Source organism: Rissa tridactyla, chromosome 29 (genome assembly GCF_028500815.1).
Source record: "Rissa tridactyla isolate bRisTri1 chromosome 29, bRisTri1.patW.cur.20221130, whole genome shotgun sequence".
Taxonomy (NCBI): domain Eukaryota; kingdom Metazoa; phylum Chordata; class Aves; order Charadriiformes; family Laridae; genus Rissa; species Rissa tridactyla.
In genome coordinates this window covers 95,238-113,884 of record NC_071494.1, presented here as the reverse complement: position 1 = coordinate 113,884, position 18,647 = coordinate 95,238, and the positions used below count along the sequence as shown (strand labels likewise).

The 18,647-nt window shown below is 64.3% G+C and overlaps 3 protein-coding genes, 1 long non-coding RNA gene and 2 other non-coding genes across 9 annotated transcripts; 1 reads left to right on the top strand and 5 right to left on the bottom strand.

Moving 5' to 3' along the window:
- Positions 1–438: 438 nt before the first annotated feature.
- Positions 439–4,016, bottom strand: WDR74 (WD repeat domain 74). Its single transcript, XM_054183958.1, is given in 12 exon segments — positions 439–701; positions 795–851; positions 1,435–1,545; positions 1,547–1,578; positions 1,718–1,773; positions 2,343–2,443; positions 2,530–2,631; positions 2,725–2,874; positions 2,960–3,023; positions 3,122–3,243; positions 3,317–3,423; positions 3,851–4,016. Coding segments are annotated over 12 exon segments (1,188 nt in total). The 5' UTR covers positions 4,008–4,016; the 3' UTR covers positions 439–572.
- Positions 4,017–4,377: 361 nt separating this feature from the next.
- Positions 4,378–7,088, bottom strand: LOC128901823 (uncharacterized). 3 transcript variants are annotated; one of them, XR_008463530.1, is made up of 9 exons: positions 7,024–7,088; positions 6,544–6,577; positions 6,261–6,303; positions 5,838–5,952; positions 5,477–5,626; positions 5,343–5,368; positions 5,033–5,066; positions 4,786–4,812; positions 4,378–4,465 (listed from the first exon to the last, which is right to left on the bottom strand). It is a non-coding gene; the product is annotated as an uncharacterized LOC128901823 (long non-coding RNA). The 3 variants fall into 3 exon arrangements; XR_008463529.1 differs by having other exon boundaries at positions 4,381–4,465; positions 5,534–5,626; XR_008463531.1 differs by lacking the exon at positions 4,786–4,812 and having other exon boundaries at positions 4,406–4,465; positions 5,534–5,626.
- LOC128901835 (small nucleolar RNA SNORD22) lies at positions 5,466–5,594 on the bottom strand. The gene has a single exon (XR_008463535.1). It is a non-coding gene; the product is annotated as a small nucleolar RNA SNORD22 (small nucleolar RNA).
- An 852-nt stretch (positions 7,089–7,940) lies between the features above and the next one.
- On the top strand, positions 7,941–8,131 carry LOC128901838 (U2 spliceosomal RNA). Its single transcript, XR_008463538.1, has one exon. It is a non-coding gene; the product is annotated as a U2 spliceosomal RNA (small nuclear RNA).
- A 1,173-nt stretch (positions 8,132–9,304) lies between these two features.
- TMEM179B (transmembrane protein 179B) lies at positions 9,305–11,760 on the bottom strand. Its single transcript, XM_054183968.1, has 5 exons — positions 11,353–11,760; positions 10,723–10,910; positions 10,481–10,615; positions 10,309–10,384; positions 9,305–9,779 (listed from the first exon to the last, which is right to left on the bottom strand). Exons 1-5 carry the CDS (start codon positions 11,446–11,448, stop codon positions 9,621–9,623), a joined length of 654 nt encoding a protein of 217 aa, XP_054039943.1. The 5' UTR covers positions 11,449–11,760; the 3' UTR covers positions 9,305–9,620.
- A 309-nt stretch (positions 11,761–12,069) lies between these two features.
- On the bottom strand, positions 12,070–18,594 carry TAF6L (TATA-box binding protein associated factor 6 like). Of its 2 annotated transcripts, none has more exons than XM_054183987.1 (10): positions 18,229–18,594; positions 18,052–18,138; positions 17,433–17,583; positions 17,305–17,355; positions 17,114–17,208; positions 16,948–17,013; positions 16,642–16,862; positions 14,277–14,409; positions 14,080–14,208; positions 12,070–12,979 (listed from the first exon to the last, which is right to left on the bottom strand). In XM_054183987.1, exons 1-10 carry the CDS (start codon positions 18,373–18,375, stop codon positions 12,308–12,310), a joined length of 1,752 nt encoding a protein of 583 aa, XP_054039962.1. In that variant the 5' UTR covers positions 18,376–18,594; the 3' UTR covers positions 12,070–12,307. The 2 variants fall into 2 exon arrangements, with proteins under 2 accessions (XP_054039962.1, XP_054039961.1); XM_054183986.1 differs by having other exon boundaries at positions 16,939–17,013; positions 18,229–18,591.
- Between the last annotated feature and the right edge of the window lie 53 nt (positions 18,595–18,647).

The window sequence follows — 18,647 nt, the reverse complement described above, 5'->3', positions numbered from 1 at the left end:
GTCCGCGAGCAGCTGGGGGTGGTGGTTAATGAGCCCTCGTTAGAGGGAGGGGGTTAATTAGCGTTAACTAGGGGTGTGTGGGGTGGTAATGAGGGGAATGGAGCGTGGAGAGCGGCTCTATAGGGGAGGGGCGGAAATAGCCGAGCGCTGCCGGAAACACCCGAGGGGCGGCGAGGGGCGGGGCGAGCCGAGGGCTGCCGGAAATACCCGAAGGAGAGTGGGCGGGGCTGAGGGGTGGCCCGAACGTTTCCGAGGGGGGCCGGAAACAGCCGAAGCGGGAGTGGGCGGGACCAATGGGTCGGTCGGGCTCAAGTTTGGGGTTCAGGGGCCAAGGGTTGGGGTCACGGTTGGGGTCAGGGGTCAAGGGTCAGGCACCCACCCCCTTTCTGACACCCTCAGTGACCACGGTCCCACCCAGCCCCCACCTCAAAAGCGACATTTTATGGTCCAGGGTGTGAAAAATCCTGGGATTTTTTTCCTCATTTTGTGCATTATAAACAGCGGGGGAAGGGGACGGGTGCTCGGGGGGCGGCGGGGGGGGACGGGACACCCCCCAACCACCCCCCGCCCCCTCATGGCCCCAAAATCTTCCGTTTTTTGCCCCGTTTGGCCGGGGGTGGGGACGGTCTCCAGGGCGTCCCACAGCGCGTCCCCCCTCCTCTTCCTTCACCTCGGGCGGGGGGGGGCGGCTCCTCCTCTGCCTGGGGGGGTAAATGGCGGGGTTGAGGGGGGGGCGGAGCAGGAGGGGGGACCCCTCTGCCCAAAAAAGCCCCAGTCTTGGGGGGGGGTCTCACCTCCCAGTCCCGCTGGGTGCTCAGCAGGAGACAGGTCAGGCGGGACTTCAGGTAGACCTGGGGGGGGGACACGAAGGGTCAGTTTGGGGGGGGTCTCAGAGGGGTTTGGCCAGGCTCTCACGTTGGGGGGGGGGTGTCTCAGGGGCTTTGGGGGTGGTCTTGAGGAGTTTGAGGGGTTTTGGGGGGGGTCTGGAGAACATTTGGGGGGGGTCAGTGTGGTTGGGGGGGGTGGCAGCTGGATCTCAAGGGGGTTTAGGGGCATCTTCAGGGGTTGGGGGGGTCTCAGAGGGTTTGGGGGCATCTCCATGGGTTTGGAAGGGCAGCTTGAGAGGTTTGGGGGGGTTCGGGGGGGGTCTCGAGGGGGTTTAGGGGGGGTCTTAGGGATTATCGAGGGCTTTGGGGGTCTCAGGGGGATTGAGGGGGGGGTTGAGGGGATTGGGGGTGTCTCGAGGTATCTGGGGGGGCTCAAGGTGTTTGGGGGGGACACAAAGGGTTAGTTTGTGGAGGGGCCCGGGGGGGTCTGTGAGGTCTCAGGGGGTTTGGGGGGGACCTCAAGGGGGTTTGGGTGGAATCCCGTGGTGTTTAGGGGGGTCTAAAGGGGTTTTTGGGGGGGGGGAGGGTCTGGGGGGGGGGGTCTGACCTTGTGGCGCAGGCGCTTGTCCCCCAGGTGGTGGACGCGGAGGAATCGGTCGAGGCCGCAGGAGGCGACGAGGGGGAGGGTGGGGTGACACTGCAGCCCCCGCACCCCCCCCCGCGAAGCCCTTCAGGCACTTCAGCACCCGCCCTGGGGGGGCACAGGCAGGTCGGGGGGGGGCCGGCGGCACTGCCTGGGGTTTTTTTTTTGGTGGGGGGGGGGGGGGGGGGGGGTCGCACAGCTTCATCCCCTCCCTCCCCCCCTGACCCCCGGGACACCGGCCCCTCACCTTGGCGCAGGTCAATGACGGCCACGTCCCCCCGGGCGCTGCCCACCACCACCGAGCTGGGGGGGGGACACACGCGGTCAGGGCTGGGGCGAGCCAGCGGGACGCCTGCCCCCCCCCCCCCCCCCCCCCCCCCAGATCACCCTGTACCCCCACAAGCCACCCCCAACCCCAAGGTGCCCCCAAACCCCACCTGGGTCACCCCACAGCCCCTCTCAAGTCACCTTGGAGACCCCCAGGGGACCCCCCCAGGCCCTTTGGGTCACCCCCCCCCCCCCCCCAACCCAACCCAGGGTGCCCCTCAGCCCCCCCCCCCCCCCCCCAGGTCACCCCCAGGCCCCCTGGGTCACCCCGTACCCCACCAGGTCACCCAACAGCCCCCCCCGGGGCACATCTCAGCCCCCCAGGTCACCCTGTAGCCCCCTGGGAGCGTCGCGTAGCCCCCCCAGGTCACCCAGAAGCACCCCCAGGCTGCCCCCCAACCCCCTTGGTCACCCTACAGCCCCCCCCTTGGGGCATTTTGTAGCCCCCCGGGTGACCCTGTAGCCCCCCAGCTGCCTGTGTCACCCTATAGCCCCCCCGCAACCCCCCCCCAAGGGCCCCCCCAGCGCCACCAGCCCCCACTCACGTCCCCCCGGGCACGACGGCGAGGGCGGTGAGCGGGGCCTCCCCGAACGTCGTCTCCAGCACCGGGCGCCGCTGGGGTGAGCTGGGGTCGTAGAGCCGCACCTGGGGACACAGCGGGGGGGGGGTGACACCGGACCCAGCGACACCCCCGGGCCCCCCCCCCGCTGTGTCCCCAACGTCCCCCCCACCTGGTGATGGGCCGTGCAGGTGACGATCTTCTCGGAGCCGGGCAGGAACTGGAGGTCGCGGTCCCAGATGGGGACACGGAGGTCGAGCCAGTCGTTCCTCACCTGGGGTCGGGGGTCGGGGGGGGGGGTGAGGGGCGTCGGGGGACACTTGGGGACACTGCGGTGGGGGGGGGAGGGGACACGGGCCTCACTCACATTCTTGGCGCGGAAAACGGGCTCCTGCGGGCGCTGCAGGTCCCAGACCTTGAGGCCGTTCTCCTTCCCACCGGTGCCGAGCCGCTGCGGCCGCGTCGGGTCCTGGCGCATCCGGCACAACCCCGCGCCCGCCGCCAGCTCCAGCTGCGCCTGCGGGACACCGCGGGGGGGTCACCGGGGTCGGGGGGCACCCCAACGGCGAGACATCCCCCCCCCCGCACCCAAAACCACTCACGTTCTCCGTCTCATCGTCACACCAGACCTTGATGAGCCCCGACTCGACACAGGTAATGATGGCGCTGGGGGGGAAAGGGCGGCATACGCTGTTGGGTGGTGAAGGGCAGATTTTGGGGACCCCCCCCCGCGGAGTGTCCCCCCCCCGGCCCCTCCCCGGTACCTGCCACTCACGGCCAGGCCGCAGAAGGGCCCGTCCCCCCCGGGGCAGAGCCGGGACTCTGTGAATTTCCTCTTCTCGGCGCTGAAGAGCTTGACGGAGCGATCGAGGCAGCCCACCAGGATCTGGGGGGGGGGCACAGTGGCGTCAGGGGGGGCCCCTGCTTCCCCACCCCCCCGGGACCCCCCCAGGCCTCACCTCGCTCTCGCTGGGGTCCCCCCAGCACATGGCGCAGACGCCGTCCCCCCGGCTCAGCCCCGAGCTGCTCGCGTAGTTCGTCGCCTGCTTCTTCTTCAGGTTCACCCCTGGGGGGGGGGAATATTACCTGGGGGGGGGCGCCCCGACGCCCCCAGAGAACCCCCTCAATTACCCCCCCAGGAAAAGGCTCCGCCGCCCCCCCCCCCCCGGGCACAACTCCCCTTCCCCCCAAGAAGCCACTCCAGGCCACAAGGACACCCAGGACGCCCCCAGACCACAAAAGACCCCGCCCCCGGCGAACCGCCAGCTACGAGAGACCCCCCCCCCCCCGACACAAGGACCCCCCCCAAGGCCACAGGGACCCCCCCCAGGCACAGACATAGCCCTCGGTGCCCCCCCCCCGGCCACAGGGACCCCCTCAGCCACAGCCCCCAGGGCCCCTCACGGTCACAGTGTACCCCCAGACACAGCCCCCCCCCCCCCCCCAAAAGCCCCCCCAGGTACAAACCATCCCCCTAAGGGCCATCCTCGCACCTTTGAGCGCGCCGGTCTCGGCCCCCACCCACACGTGGCTCCCGCGGGCGGGGGACGCCATCTTGTCTCGGTCCGACGCTTCCCCGTGTTCCGGGTTGGCACCGGAGCCCGCGGCGTACGGTTCCGGGTGGGACACGGTTTCCAGCCGGACCCTCATGGGGGCGAGGAGCAGCGTCGCCGGAAGTGCCCTGGGAGAGGCGCCAACGCGCTCCCCCCGAAGATTCGTTCCGGGGTAAGAAGGTTCCGCCCCCACCGGGAACTGGCCCCGCGGGGGGGGGTGGGCGTGTGGTGGTGAGACAACGGGGGACCCCCTTTAACGGGGCGGGGGGGGGGAACCGAGGGGAGTCCCATTCCCCCACCCCCGCGCCCCAAAAAAACGGTGACCGACGGGATAGAGACCGCGAAACCCCCCAAAACCGGGAGCGGGCTGGGCTTTGACAGAGACACACTCCCCAAGCCCCTTGTGGTCCCCCCCCCGCCCCCCCGGCCCCAAATTAAGACAAACTCGGGTTTGATTTTCTTTTTTAGCAAAAATAGCGACTTTTATTTACATCCACAGAAAAAAAAAAAACAAAAAACACGCAGCGGCAGCTCCTTAGCGGCAGGCGGGAGGGGCTGGAGGAGAGAAAAAGGGGAAGGGGGAATGAGGGGGGGTCCCTAAAGCCCCCCCCAGGGACCCCCAAACCCCCCCCCGGCGCCTCAGAAGAATCACTCAGTCAGGGCCATCAGCCTGGGGCGATATCGGCTCATCCTCGGCAGCGGGGGGGCACCCCAGGACTCCTAACCCCCCCCCCGCACCCCAAGAGACCCCCTCCGGCCCCTGGACCCCCAAAGCCCCCCCCCCAGTGACCCACAACCCGCCCCCCCTGCACCGCAGGGACCCCTACATCCCCCACGGACCCCCAGACACCCCCCCTCGTGCCCCCCCGACTCACCTCGGCACCCCCAGACCCTCCGCCGGCCTGTGGGAGAGCAGAGGGGGGGGGTCAGGGACTGCCCGGCCCCACCGGACCCCCCCCCAACTCCTTCCCGCCCCCCCCCCCCCCAATTTTTCAGGTGTTCGGGTGTTTTCAGGAGGGTCAAAGTGAGCTAGTGACCTCATCACAAAAACTGGGGGGTTTCTTCAATCTTAGGGGTGATGACATCACCAGTGAGGTAAGACACCCCCCCCCCATTACCTACCTCATCCTGGTCTCCCCCAGCCCCCGCTGTCACCCTGCGGGGACAGAAAGAGGGGGTTAATCACCCCAAAATGCTTGGGGGGGGACACACAGCCCCCAGTCCCCCTGTGGGGACACAATGGGGGGGTCAATGTCACCCCGAAGGCGTGTCATCCTGTCCCCCCCCCGCCCCGGGTCAGCCCAAACGTCCTCAGCAGCGGCCGTCAGCCGAACGAGATTCCTGAGTCGGACTCATCACACCCGGGGGGGGCACCCCCCAAAACGGGGGCGCCCCAGAGGCACCCGGCAGGTGCTGACTCCCCCCCACTGACCTGGTTTCTCGCAGCTCCATCACCCCCTGCAAGAAAAATATTGGGGGGGGGGTCAGTACGCTGGTGTCCCCCCACTCAGACACCACCCCCCCCCCCCCCCCCAAAAAAAAATTGTCCCCAAAGCCCCCTCAGACCGTCCACTCGGGACGAGGCGTCCTCCTGCCCCCCCCACTGCCACCAGTGGGTTCAACCTTTGGCAGGTTCTGGCGGCGGGTGGGGGGGGTCAGACGCGCGGGGGTTTCCTCATGGGGGGCCGGTGGCCGCCGGCGACAGGAACTCACCGTCTGCGGAGAAAAAAAAAAAAAGGGGGGGGGTTTTGTCAGTGTGGGGGGGAGTGACACGCGTGGGAACCCCCCCACGGGTGCTCTGGGGTCCGATCAGGGCTTTGGTAACTCAGAGCTGCCATCGGACTCGCGTCGTCCAGCTTAACGTGTCATCCCTTCGGACCCGGGGGGGCGCTTGGGGGGGTGCGGTGGGTATGGGGGGGGCTCTTACCTGCTTGGGGCGGGTCCCATGGCGAGTTTGGGGCGTTTGGGGTTAATTCATGGCGTTTTAGAGCTCAGCAGGAAGGACCCACTCCGTCATCCCCCACTGCAGCAGCTCCCCCAGGCTATAAAATTAATATTAATGGTCGTTGTTAATCAAATAAAAGCGTGACACCCCCCGCGTGGGGCCACCCCCGCCGTGCCCGGGCAGTTCTCAGTGGGAAGGTGGCATCAGGGACACTCAGCCATATGCTTGTCTGTTGTCACTCGTCACCGAACAGCCAGAGACCCAGAATTTGCCCCGGGGGGGTCACAGATGGGGGGTGGAACCCTTCTTCCTCCCCACGGTGGGGGGACGAGGCTGGGGACACACCCTTTGGGGTGACAATTGTGTCTCCCCCCAACCCCGAAGTGGCCCAGAGCCGGTGCTCACCTGGGACAGAGCTGCAGGGGAACGTGGGCGAGCGGCTCCGCACCTTTTAAAAGGAAATAAAATAGTTAAGTTGTGCCTCGTGCACAAATGGACGCCCCACGCGGGGTCGGTGCCGCTCAGAGCCTGATTTAAAGCTTCCCCACGGGGCATCGGCAAGAGAGAGTTCGGTGGGATCATCCCGGCAGCACCGCAGCGCCAGGCCGAGCCCGAATTCTACGTTTTCATCAAGATTTTTTTGTACCAAAAGCGTCTCCAGCCTCTACAGGGCGAACTAAATACTCACCTCTGGGAAACGAGCCATTTGGAGGGCTGAAAGCCTAAAAGACAAAGTAAAAAAGGCGTCAGAAACACAAAAGGAGAGGAGTCTCCCCTCGGCTCGGGGAACGACCCGTTCGCTCTCCTCAGAGCCTTTAAGCCTTCACACCGCAGTCAGTTCAGGTCTGTGAATGGACTCATCACCGAACAGCCCCTCCCAACACCTCAGGGACGGGGGTGTGGGCAAAGCCTCAGTCACACGCAGCCGGGCAGCCGCAGCGCACAGAACCAAGGCAGGAGGAGACCATCGCCTCACAGAGGGCTGCACAAGGAGGCACAAAATGGCGGCTGAGCGACCTACATCTCCCTGCCAGCAGATCCCCACCACCTCAAGGAAGATACGGCTAACCCAGACAAGAAGGACAGGGCCACCGAGGCCATTCCACCCCTCGCCCCGCAGGCCCCAAAGCCTCCCACAAGAAGGAGCGGAGCGCCCGCAGACACTCACCTTGCCGCTGCGACTCCACCAACAAAATGGCCGTCGCACGGCCGCCCGCACCCCTAAATAGGCCGCGGGGCATGCTGGGAAGGGGCGGGGCGCTGGGCGGGCGGCGCATGCGCACACCACGCGCCCGTCGAGGTTTGGCGGGAAAAGGCGCCACGAGGCTCCCGAGGGGTCCGTCTGAGGGGATTTTTCTACATTTTTGCGCTCTTTTTAGCGCGTGTCAAGTTTTTCATATGGAAAAACCCCTCGGCAGGTGGTTTCCGCACACGGTGGGTGACTCCCGGCACCGTCTGCTGTCCCCCCTTGCCCTGCCAGCTAGACCAGGAGCCTCCGCCGTCTTCTAAACATTCCGAAAGTGGAAAGTTACAGGTTTTACTTTATATTTTTTGATTTTTTTCAAATTGCTGAGCCGGAGCGCGGACGTTAAAGGAGACAGAGAGTTTGCAGAGCGGGAGGAGAGCCCCAGGTTAGCGGCAGAGCAGGACACCCTGGTGGGCGGGGGTATGCAAATCACCCAGTGAGGGGGCGTGGCCATCAGGGTACTGCGACGAGCGAGGGAAGGGGCGGGGCATTGAGGTGGAGGCGGGGTTTGTGGTGCATGGGCGGAGCAAATGCAAATTAGGAGGTGGGGCGTCAGCGGAAGGGCTGGGGAAGGGGGCGTGGCGTGGTGAATGCAAATAGAGGGCGGGGATATGCTAATGTATTTTGCAGTGCTCGAAGGGGTCGCTGGGAGCCCTCGGTGAGGGGGAATTCGGGATGCGGTGCGGTCGTGCCGGTGAATGCCGGTCGGACCGTGAGCGATTAGGTGGGGAGCGGAGCGGGGAGCGCAGCGGCGTGGTTGATATAGAAACGAAGAGGGTCACCGCGATGTAGGGGTGGGTGGTTGTCCGTGGCGTGCCGTGGGCAGGGGAACAACTGGTATCGCTTCTCGGCCTTTTGGCTAAGATCAAGTGTAGTATCTGTTCTTATCAGTTTAATATCTGATACGTCCTCGATGAGAGGACTTTATATTAAACGGATTTTTGGGCTCGGGAGTTGGACCCGGAGCTTGCTCCCTCCGCTCCGCGCATCGTCCCGGTATTGCAGTGCCTCCGGGAACGGTGCACCCCCTCACGGGGACTTGTGTTGGTGAAAAACAGAGCTGGTGTTCCGCGGCTGCTCGGTAAGCGCAATCACTGGGTCGGTTCTGGAGTGTCGCGTTCCCCTTCTGCGGTCTCGCGCGTGGTGAAGCGGGTGCTCAGTGCCCGCCCCCGGTGAGCTGAGCAGGGACGCCCTTCCTCATCCTCCTCCTCCTGAGCAGGGGGATTCCCTTCCTCCTCCTCCTGCTGAGCGGGGACCCCCTTTCTCCTCTTCTTTCTCCTCAGCAGGGGAACCCCCTTCCTCCTCCTCAGCAGGGACCCCCTTCTTCCTCCTCCTCCTGAGCAGGGGAACCCCCTTCCTCCTCCTCCTCTTCCTCCTCCTGAGCAGGGGAACCCCCTTCCTCCTCCTCAGCAGGGACCCCCTTCCTCCTCCTCCTCCTCCTCTCCTGAGCAGGGGGACCCCCTTCCTCCTCCTCTTCAGCAGACACCCCCTTCCTCCTCCTGGATCCCGCTACCCTGCCGCCTCCTCCTCAGGTGGAGAGGGGGCGTCCTCAGAGGGACAGACGCCACCCCGAGGGACCTGGCCAAGCCCCAAGTGGGTCCCTGTGAACGCCGTGAGGCTCAACCAGGCCCAGAGCAGGGGCCGGCACTGGGGATGGGGAGCTGAAAGGCCGGAGGGCAGCCCCGAGGAGAAGAGCTTCGGGTGCTAGGGGGCGACGAGTTGTCAATGAGCCGGCAACACGCGCTGGTAGCCCAGAAAGCCCCCGGCAACCTGGGCTGCATCCCCAGCAGCGTGGCCAGCAGGGCGAGGGGGGGGTTCTGCCCCTCTGCTCCGCTCGGGGGCCGTCAGAGGGACACGGAGCCGTGGGAGCGGGGCCGGAGGAGGCCCCGGAGATGCTGGGAGGGCTGGAGCCCCTCTGCTGTGGGGCCGGGCTGAGCTGGGGGGGTTCAGCCTGGAGAAGAGAAGGCTCCGGGGAGACCCTGGAGCCCCTTCCAGTCCCTCAAGGGCTCCAGGAAAGCTGGGGAGGGACTCTGGAGCAGGGAGGGGAGCCGTGGGACAAGAGACAGGGGTTTTAAGGTAAAAAAGGGGAGATTTAGGTGAGGTATCAGGAAGAAATTCTTGGCTGTGAGGGGGGTGAGCCCCTGGCCCAGGTTGCCCAGAGAAGTGTGGCTGCCCCAGCCCTGGGGGGGTTCAAGGCTGGGCTGGACGGGGCTCGGAGCAGCCTGGGATGGTGGGAGGTGTCCCTGGGGGTGGCACTGGGTGGCCTTTAAGGTCCTTTCCAGCCTAAACGATTCCACGATTCCTCATCATCATCATCTTCACCAACTCCAGCCCAGGGTACAGGGAGCAGCCGGGAGTTCAGGCACAACCTCGTCTACTGGAAATCCTCATTTTTAATAATAAAATTAACGATGGGGGGGGGAGCTGCAGGGGGGTGGCCGGGCTAACAACGTCCCTGCCTTCTCCGGGCCCCCACGCTCCTTCCCCAGACCTTTCCCACACCAGCTCCCCCCTTTTCTTCAGGGCCGTACAGGGCGTCCCCCAAAAATGGCTTCAGTCTCAGCACTCCACTCAGGATCGTGGCGCCGCAGCAGTGGGAAAGGGGCGTCTCTGCGCCGCTGGAGCAGGAGCCGGGTGGTCAACAGGCACCAGAGGAAGACGCTCACCCAGGCCGAGGCCTGGGGGGGGTTGGGGGGACAGGGGGTGAGCGGGAGGTCCCCTTGCCTGGGCAGGGACTCCCTTCCTCCTCCTCCTCATCTTCCTGCTCCTGAGCGGGGACTCCCTTCCCCTTCCTCCTCCTCCTGAGCAGGGACCTTCCTCCTCCTTCTCTTCCTCCTTCTCTTCCTCCTCCTCCTGCTCCTGAGCAGGGACCCCCTTCCCCCTCATCATCTTCCTCCTCCTGAGTGGGGACCCCTTCCCCTTCCTCCTCCTCCTCATCACCTTCCTCCTCATCACCTTCCTCCTCCTGAGTGGGGACCCCCTTCCCCCTCCTCCTCCTCCTCCTCCTGAGTGGGGACCCCCTTCTTCCTCCTCCTGGTGAAGCAGCAGCCCCAGGGACGCCATACGTGCGGCTGCAGCCGCGACCTGCGGGTGCTCCCAACACCCCCCCAGTGCTCCCCATCACTCCCCCCTCCTCCACCCGGACCCCAAGGCAGCATTTTGGGGGGGGCTGTGTGTCTTCACCGTGCCCCCCCCCCCCCGGCTCACCTGGGCGCTGTAGAGGTTGCTGTAGAAGCGGCTGGGGCTGTAGGACACCCACGGCTTCTGCTCGGCCTCCCGGCAGCTGTGGGGGCAAACGGGGGGCACAAAGTGTGGGGAGAAGTGGGGGGGCCCTTCCCAAGATCCCCCCCCGACACACCCCGGGGAAGGTCGTGGCTACCTGGCCAGGCTCTGGGTCTGCAGAAGGGAGGTGCAGAGGGCGTCCGTCCCCACGCGGAGGACACACGCTGAGACCAGGAGGAAGAAGAGGACGACGAAGGCGATGACCAGGGCGATGCTGAGCCACGTGCGGTCCCTGCGAGAGAGGGGGGGCAAAAAAAAAAAAGGAAAAAGGGGGGAAAAAAGAGCATCAGCGGCACTTGGCGGGGCACCCCCAGTCCCACCATTGCCCCCCCCGCTCACCGCTGGGACTCGCCGGTGCAGCAGCTGTAGGCGCCGTGGAGGAGGGAGGAGAAGGAGTAAAGGGCCACCACGATGGAGACCCCCGAGACGAAGTAACAGAGCGAGACGTGGCTGAAGGACCGGGGCACCAGCGCCGTCCCGTTCCAGCTCACCACGCCGTAGAGGAGGCACTGGCCTCCGAATTCTCCCTGCCGACATTGGGGGGGGTGTGGGTTTTTTTTGGGTGACACCCCCCCCCCCCCCCAAGGCATCTGCAGGGAGCCGCGCTCAGCCCCAGCAGGACAAACCGGCAAAGCCGGGAGGAGGAGGAGGAGGAGGAAGGAAGCCCAAACCGCCCCGGCTGACTCCTGCTGCACTCACATGATTTGCCGGGGGCTACTGGGACAGGCAAGGGGGGGCTCAGCCACCCCATTGCCATTCCCCCACGCTCCCCCCCACGGCACCCGGTGACCACAAACCGGGGGGCTTTTTGGGGAGGGGGCCAGGACAGACCTGGGCGAGAGCGGGATGGAGCCTACCCGGGACGGCAGGAGGGAGCCCCGGTGGCAAGGAGCGGGGTGGAACCACTTGCCCCCCAGCTTGCCCAGCCGGCGTGGCTACCTGTCCCCCCACGCCGCGCCGTGACCGTACCTGTGCCACGGTGAGGGCTGAAGCGCAGACGATGCCGCAGAGGAAGGCGGCTCCGTGGAGGGCCAGCTCCGCCAGCAGCAGGACGGACACCGCCATCTTCCGTCCCGTCCCCCGCGGCTCAGCCCGGCCTCCTCCGCCCCACCCCGCCACGGCACCACGGGGATGGGCTCCGCTGGGGCCCCGCGACGGCGACGCCGACACCAACGTGCTGCCGCTGCCGTGTCCCGGGGAGGCTGGTGGCTACGGCTCACGTGTCCCACGGCAGCTCCTGTCCCCAGACCACTTGGAGCCGGCGGTGGCCGTTCCTCCATCCATCCGTCTGTCCATCCGTCCCGTCTCCAGACTGCTTGGGGCTGGCAGCAGCCATCCATCCCGCTGTCCGTCTATCCGTCCGTCCCTCCCTCCTCCTGTCTGTCCATCCATCCCTCCCTCCATCTTGTCCCCAGCCTGCCTGGAGCTGGTGGTGGCCGTCCGTCTGTCTGTCCATCCATCCCTCCCTCCCCCCCGACCCCGCAGCACGGAGGAGCACCCAGGGACAAGGACAATGTGCCCAGGGCTCCGTGTCCCACCACGGCGCCGCCGCCCCCCTCAATGGGGAGGGTTCCATGGGGACAACCCCAACCCACCCCCCTCCATCCCCTCCCAGCTCCGCTCGGCTCTTCCCGCCCTGGGATGGACACTGGCGGTGGGGACGCAGCCCCCGTCCCCCCACGGCAGCCACAAACCCTTCTACAAACGCCTTTTTATTGACCACTGGAGGCCACCGTGGCCAGTGGCAGCCACGGACCCCCATGACGTGGGATGCACCAGTCCGGCGCCGCTGGGGGAAGACACAATCGGGGCTCAGGGACACGGAGCAGCCGGCTCAGAGGAGGAGATGGAGGGAATACTCGGCGCGTGGCCATCTCCGAGCCGGCCGGGCCGTTCGGCCGATCATGGGCAATTTTTGGGCGTATCAGGAGACGTGCCCCGGTCCGTGATGTTGCGGGAAACTGGTTTGGAACATCCGCCCTTGGCAACGCCGGCCGGCCTGACGACCCGCGATAATGAAGCTGAAACGCGGGGCGCCCCGCGGAGCAAAACGGCATTTCTGGAAGACCTCCCGAGCGCCGGGACGGTGGCCACCGGGCTGGCGGGGAGCACCCCGGGGCCGTGGCAAGCTGGCCGGCCGGTGAAGCGCCGGGCGAGCGGCCGGGGGCTCGCAGCGCGGGCTCTCCTCCTCCCGCGGGCTCACCGTGGCGTTGGCCGTCAGCTGGGGCATCTTTCGCGTCACCCCCTCGCCGCCGAAAGCCGCCGCCGGTTCCTTCCGGGTCCCTTCAGGGGTGCTGGGTGGGGGGATGGCAGCCGGTGGCAACCCGGTGCCGAAACGGGTGGCCAAACTGTCGCCGAAGAAGTCGTAGAGCTCGCGGTACATGTCGCGGAGGGAGGGGGTGGGCGAGGCGGGGGGGGAGGACGCCGGGGGGCCCCCGCCCCCCCCCAGCTGCAGCAGGGGACGGCCCAGGCCGAGGCCGGGCTCGGGGGGGGGCTCCGGTCGGGGGCTGCGCCGCGGGGAACCCTCCGGCCGCTGGCTGGTGCCGGACGCTGGCGTCTGCTGAGCCTTCATCTTCAGCAGCCGCTCCACAGCCACCTGGTTTGGGGGGAAAAATGCCGGTTGGAGCGACGCCGAACTCCCTTCTCTCGGGAAAGTGCGTTTTTTTGGAAGGACGGTGTCCGAACGGGGGGAAATAGCGACTTTAGAGCCAGGGGGAGCGGCGGGTTTCGAGGACCCGGGGGCGACGATGAGGAGGAGCGAGACCCCGCGCCATGGGGCAGCCGCAGCCGCTCGGGGCGAGCGCTGGGGTCTCACCGCCCCCGAAATACTGAGTTTCTTCCCAGTTTCTAACCCAAATCTCCCCTTTTCCAGTTTAGAACCATCCCCCCTCGTCCTACGGCTCCGCTCCCCCAGCAAGGGCCCCACTTCCATGGAAATCCAATGGAAATTTCACATAAATGTCATATAAACGTCAATATAAATTTCAATGTAAATGTCAATAGAAGTGTCACATAAACTCAATGTAAATTTCAGTATAAATTTAGTATGAATTAAACGTAAGTTTCCACACAAATTAAATATAAATTTCAGTACAAATTCCAATATAAATTTCAATAGGATTTCAGCATAGATTCAATATAAGCTTCAATATAATTTCAATGTAAGTTTCATGTAATTTCAGTATAAATTCAGTATAAATTTAATATAAATTTCCGTATGAATTCCAGTATAAACTCCGATGTCACTTCAATGTAAATTTCATGTAATGGCAGTATGAGTTTCAGTATAAATTCCGTATAAGTTCCAGCATAGATTCCAATATAAATGCTGGTATAAATTTCGTATAAATCCAACATAAATTTCAAGAGAGTTTTCCACATGAATTTCCATGGAGATTCCATATGAGCCGCCCCTCGTGGCCGCCGTCCCGAGAACCTCCTCGCCCCCGGGTCCTTCCCTCCCTCCCGCCCCTGCCGGCTCCCGGCTGCTCCAGCCGGGCCCGTAGAATCCCGACGCGTTTTGCCTCGCGCCGGCGTCGGCTTTTGGGGGTTATAAACGTCGACTATTTCCACTTGTTCTACGGAACCTTTCCCTTCCGCCCCCCGGTCGCCCTTCCCGGGCGGGGAGGGCTCGTCGGGGGAGGCAATAATCGACTCAACGGCCAGAACCGGCGGCGGGCTCCCCGCGCCCCTCACCAAGATGGCGCCGTAGACCTTGTGTCCGTCGGCCTTGACCTGGGCGTTGGAGACGGAGTAGTCGTCCAGCACGGCCTGCAGGTTGGCCCAGTAGGTGGGGAGGTGGGGGTACAGCACCCGCTCCACCGCCTGCGGGGACGCGGGGGTCAGGGCGGGCGGGGGCCGGGGGGCGCGGGGGGCCCCTGCCCGCCCCTCACCTGCCAGCCCAGCGCGTGCAGCCCCGCCACGGCGCCGTAGTGGGAGCAGAGCGGCCGCACGGGGTCGGCCAGCACCTTCTGCAGGGAGAGCAGGATCTGGGGGTACAGGCCGCTCGCCAGGTCGCCGTGGGTCCTGCGGGCACAGCGCCGCGCTGCAGCGGACCCCCAAACCCCCCCCCCCCCCCCCCGAAAAACCGACCCCCACGAGAAACCTCCCCCTGCCGTGGGCTGCAGCGACCTCCCAAAAACCCACCCCCCCAAAAAACCGACCCCCACGAGAAACCTCCCCCCGCCGTGGGCTGCAGCGGACCCCCAAAACCCCCCCCCCCCCGAAAAACCGACCCCCACGAGAAACCTCCCCCCGCCGTGGGCTGCAGCGACCTCCCAAAAACCCACCCCCCCGAAAAACCGACCCCCGCCGTGGGCTGCAGCGACCTCCCAAAAACCCACCCCCCCGAAAAACCGACCCCCCCGAGAAACCTCCCCCCGCCGTGGGCTGCAGCGACCTCCCAAAAACCCACCCCCCCGAAAAACCGACCCCCCCGAGAAACCTCCCCCCGCCGTGGGCTGCAGCGACCTCCCAAAAACCCACCCCCCCGAAAAACCGACCCCCACGAGAAACCTCCCCCCGCCGTGGGCTGCAGCGACCTCCCAAAAACCCACCCCCCCGAAAAACCGACCCCCGCCGTGGGCTGCAGCGGACCCCCAAAAACCCACCCCCCCCCGAAAAACCTCCCCCCGCCGTGGGCTGCAGCCTCCCCAGCCAAAACCTCCCCCCCAAAAAAAACCTCCCCCCGCCGTGGGCTACAGTCCCCCCAAAAAAAACCTCCCCCCGCCATGGGCTGCAGCTCCCCCCCCAAAAAACCTCCCCCCGCCATGGGCTGCAGTGCCCCCAAAAACTTCCCCCCACAAAAAACCTCCGCCCGCCGTGGCCTGCAGCCCCCCCGACCCTCCCGCCGTGGGCTGCCTGTACAACCCCCGGCCCCCGCACCCCCCCCAAACGCGGGGCGTGGGGTCGTGGTGGGTCGCAGCCGGGGCGGGCTGGGAACGAGCCGCCCAGTGCAGCCCCAGGGCCGCGTCCCTACGACCTACGGAGCGCGGGGACCACGGTCCTGGACCTCCCCGCGGGCACCGGGACCCTTCCGCGCCCCACGTTAGCGCCGGGAGCGCCTGGGACGCGGGGACACGATCCCGGCGGGTTCTTACGGGCATCGGCATCAGTGCCGCCTCTTTAGCCTTACAGCCAGTTCTTTTTTAACGTATGTATGATCTATACGTTAAAAAGCAGAGTTAATTATTTCATTGTCTCACCCCGTTAAACGTAGTTATATGTCAACGTATTTCAATCTCATCTGTTTATGTTTTTACATGAGGTGCCTTCCAACCCGAGCCGCTCTGTGACTCTGTGGTTTTGTATTTTACATTTCATGTTTGACATTTTCCTGCTATGTTGTATATTTTATGTTTGATATTTTTGCATTTTATGGGTTTTGTTTCATATTTTTATCTTTTATGTTTGATATTTTTGCATTTGTTGGGTTTTGTTTCATATTTTTATCTTTTATGTTTGATATTTTTGCATTTTATGGGTTTTGTTTCATATTTTTATCTTTTATGTTTGATATTTTTGCATTTTATGGTTTACATTGTGTATTTTTATCTTTTACGTTGTATGTTTTACGTCGTATATTTTTGTGTTTTACGTTTAATATTTTTCTTTTACGTTGTGTTTTATGTTGTATATTTTTATCTTTTACGTTGTATGTTTTACGTCGTATATTTTTGTATTTTACATTTAATATTTTTCTTTTACGTTGTATGTTTTACATTGCATATTTTTATCTTCTACGCTGTACGTTTTACGTTGCATATTTTTATCTTTTACGTTGTATATTTTTATTTTCTACGCTGTATGTTTTACGTTTGATATTTTTATCTTCTACGCTGTACGTTTTACGTTGTATATTTCTATCTTTTACGTTTGATATTTTTATCTTTTACGCTGTACGTTTTACGTTGTACATTTCTATCTTTTACGTTTGATATTTTTATCTTTTACGCTGTACGTTTTACGTTGTACATTTCTATCTTTTACGTTTGATATTTTTATCTTCTACGCTGTACGTTTTACGTTGTACATTTCTATCTTTTACGTTTGATATTTTTATCTTTTACGCTGTACGTTTTACGTTGTATATTTCTATCTTTTACGTTTGATATTCTAGGTTTCACACGTTTGTACTTCACACCTCTATCTCCTCGCTCTCCCCGCTCTCCCCTTTCCCGGGCCGTGGGGCTGCCATCGGCCGACGGCGGCATTCACCGCCCGGGCCCCCGACGCCCCGTGCCGCGGGCTCCTCCCTACCAGAAGACGCGGCTGAGCAGCATGGCGGCGTAGTCCCGCAGCGTCCAGTGGTCGTTGAGGGGGTTGATGGAGGCGGCCAAGGGCTCCAGGGCGCAGTACATGACGCTGCCGACGAGGCTGCGCACGTAGGAGCCCAGGCAGAGGAAGGGGTTCTGGATCAGGCTCCGCGCGATGTGCAGCAGCCGGTTCAGCTGCTCCAGGTCGTGGCTCACGGATTTCACCTGCCGGGAGAACGACGGGGGGTTCGGGGCGGAACGCCGACCCCCCCCCATCCTCCCCCCGCCGCCCCGCGCTCACCCCGCTGACCACGTAGACGAAGTAGGGCAGGAGGGCGGCGATCTTGGAGTTGGTCTGCAGGTCCTGCAGGGCCACCTGCGGGCGAGGACGGCGGCCACACGGCGAGGGGTGGGGGTCAGCCCCCTTCAGGAAGGAAAAGGGGGAGGGGGATTCGTTCGTTAATTAGGGGTCGCACCTTCATTAACTGGGGGTCGTCGCCCAGCACCGCCCGGGTGACGTGCTGGTAGTACTTGAGCAGGTCGTCCGTCAGCGTGGAGACGGCGCTGGGGACTGCGGCGGGAGGGGGGGACACACACGTCACCCCCGAGGTTCGGCTCCACCATGGGGTGAAGCCGCCCCCCTCCATAGCCCCCCGCCACTCCTCACCGGCCCCCTGCGGCTCCAGGTTGCCTTTTCCATCCAGGTAGGAGACGTGAACTGGAAGAGAAGGCAGTGGTGGCCGTGAGCGCCCGCGGCAGGGATGGGGGGACACGGGGACGGGGGGAGCCCCCCACCTCGCACGGCCGTCTCGGCGCAGCCCTTGGGGATGTTGGTGGCCAGGGCCAGCTCCACCAGGTTGACCTCTCGGTCCTCCTGGAAGTAGAGCTCGCCTTCCTTGATGGCCCGGAAGGGCAGCGCGTCCTGGGAGCCGTAGCCACACACCGCCTGGAGGGGGGGGACGACACTGCGGTGACACCCCCCGCCCCGAGCCCCAAAGGGACGCCCCAGCCCGTGGGGACACGGAGCACTGATGCATGTCTCCGAGTCCCATCGGTGTCCCCAAGTCCCACCGGTGTCCCGACCCAAGCGGTGTCCCCATCCCACCGGTGTCCCCAACGCCACCGGTGCCTCCCCACCAGTGTCCCTGACCCCCATCGGTGTCCCTGACCCCACCAGTGTCCCCAGTTCCACCGGTGTCCCGGCCCCACCAGTGTCCCCACTGTCATTCCCAGACCCACCGGTGTCCCCGGCCCCACCGGTGTCCCCACACCCACCGCTGCCTCCCCACGGGCATCCCGACCCAACCAGTGTCCCCGTCCCACCAGTGTCCCCACCGTCATTCCCGGCCCCACGGGGGTCCCGGCCCCACCGGCGCCATGCCGCCCCCCCCCAGCCCATCCCCGGCCGCCGCACCTCGACGTTACTCCACCGCAGCGCCCGGTTAAAGTCCTCCACCGTGAGTTTGCGCCGCCGGGTGTGTTTCATGAACTGGGAGCTGTTCTGGGGGGGGGGGGACGGGACGGGGATACCGTCACCGGGACGGCGACCGGGAGCAAGGCCGGGCCCCCGGGCCGCCCCCGCCGGCCGTACCTGCGTGGCCTCCCGCAGCCGGTAGCAGACGTCCTCGGCCAGCAGAGCCGCCACCTCGTCGCTGAGCTCCAGCCCGGCGCTCTCCGCCATCAGCCGCACCGACTCCCGCGGCAGCTCCACGAACCGCCGCTCCTCCCGCTCCGCCATGGCCGCGCGCCCCCCGCCGCGCCCCGCCCACCGGGAGGCGGGGTCATGCAAATCAGCCGCGGGGGGCGTGGTTACCAGGATCCGGCGAATAGGGCCTGGGGGCGGGGTTTGCGGAGAGCGGAGGGGCGGGGTTATGCTAATTTAAAACTGGCGTGGAGGGGACGATGGGGATTGTGGGAGCGCCCGCTGAGGAGGAATTCGGGGTGTAGCGCAGGTCCGTGGCGGCGGAATTCGGTGGGAACGTGAAGGAAGAGGTGGGGAAAGAAGCGGGG

Bases quoted from the DNA above. Each gene is read 5' to 3' on its own strand.
- TMEM179B (XM_054183968.1), bottom strand. From the start codon at position 11,448: ATGGCGGTGTCCGTCCTGCTGCTGGCGGAGCTGGCCCTCCACGGAGCC. The intron at 10,911-11,352 runs GTACGGTCACGG...CAATGTCGGCAG, and splicing joins CAGCCCTCACCGTGGCACAG to GGAGAATTCGGAGGCCAGTG. The intron at 10,385-10,480 runs GTAGCCACGACC...TTGCCCCCACAG, and splicing joins CAGACCCAGAGCCTGGCCAG to CTGCCGGGAGGCCGAGCAGA.
- TAF6L (XM_054183986.1), bottom strand. From the start codon at position 18,375: ATGGCGGAGCGGGAGGAGCGGCGGTTCGTGGAGCTGCCGCGGGAGTCG. The intron at 18,139-18,228 runs GTACGGCCGGCG...CCCCCCCCCCAG, and splicing joins GGCTGCGGGAGGCCACGCAG to AACAGCTCCCAGTTCATGAA. The intron at 17,209-17,304 runs GTGAGGAGTGGC...CTCCCGCCGCAG, and splicing joins CCTGGAGCCGCAGGGGGCCG to TCCCCAGCGCCGTCTCCACG.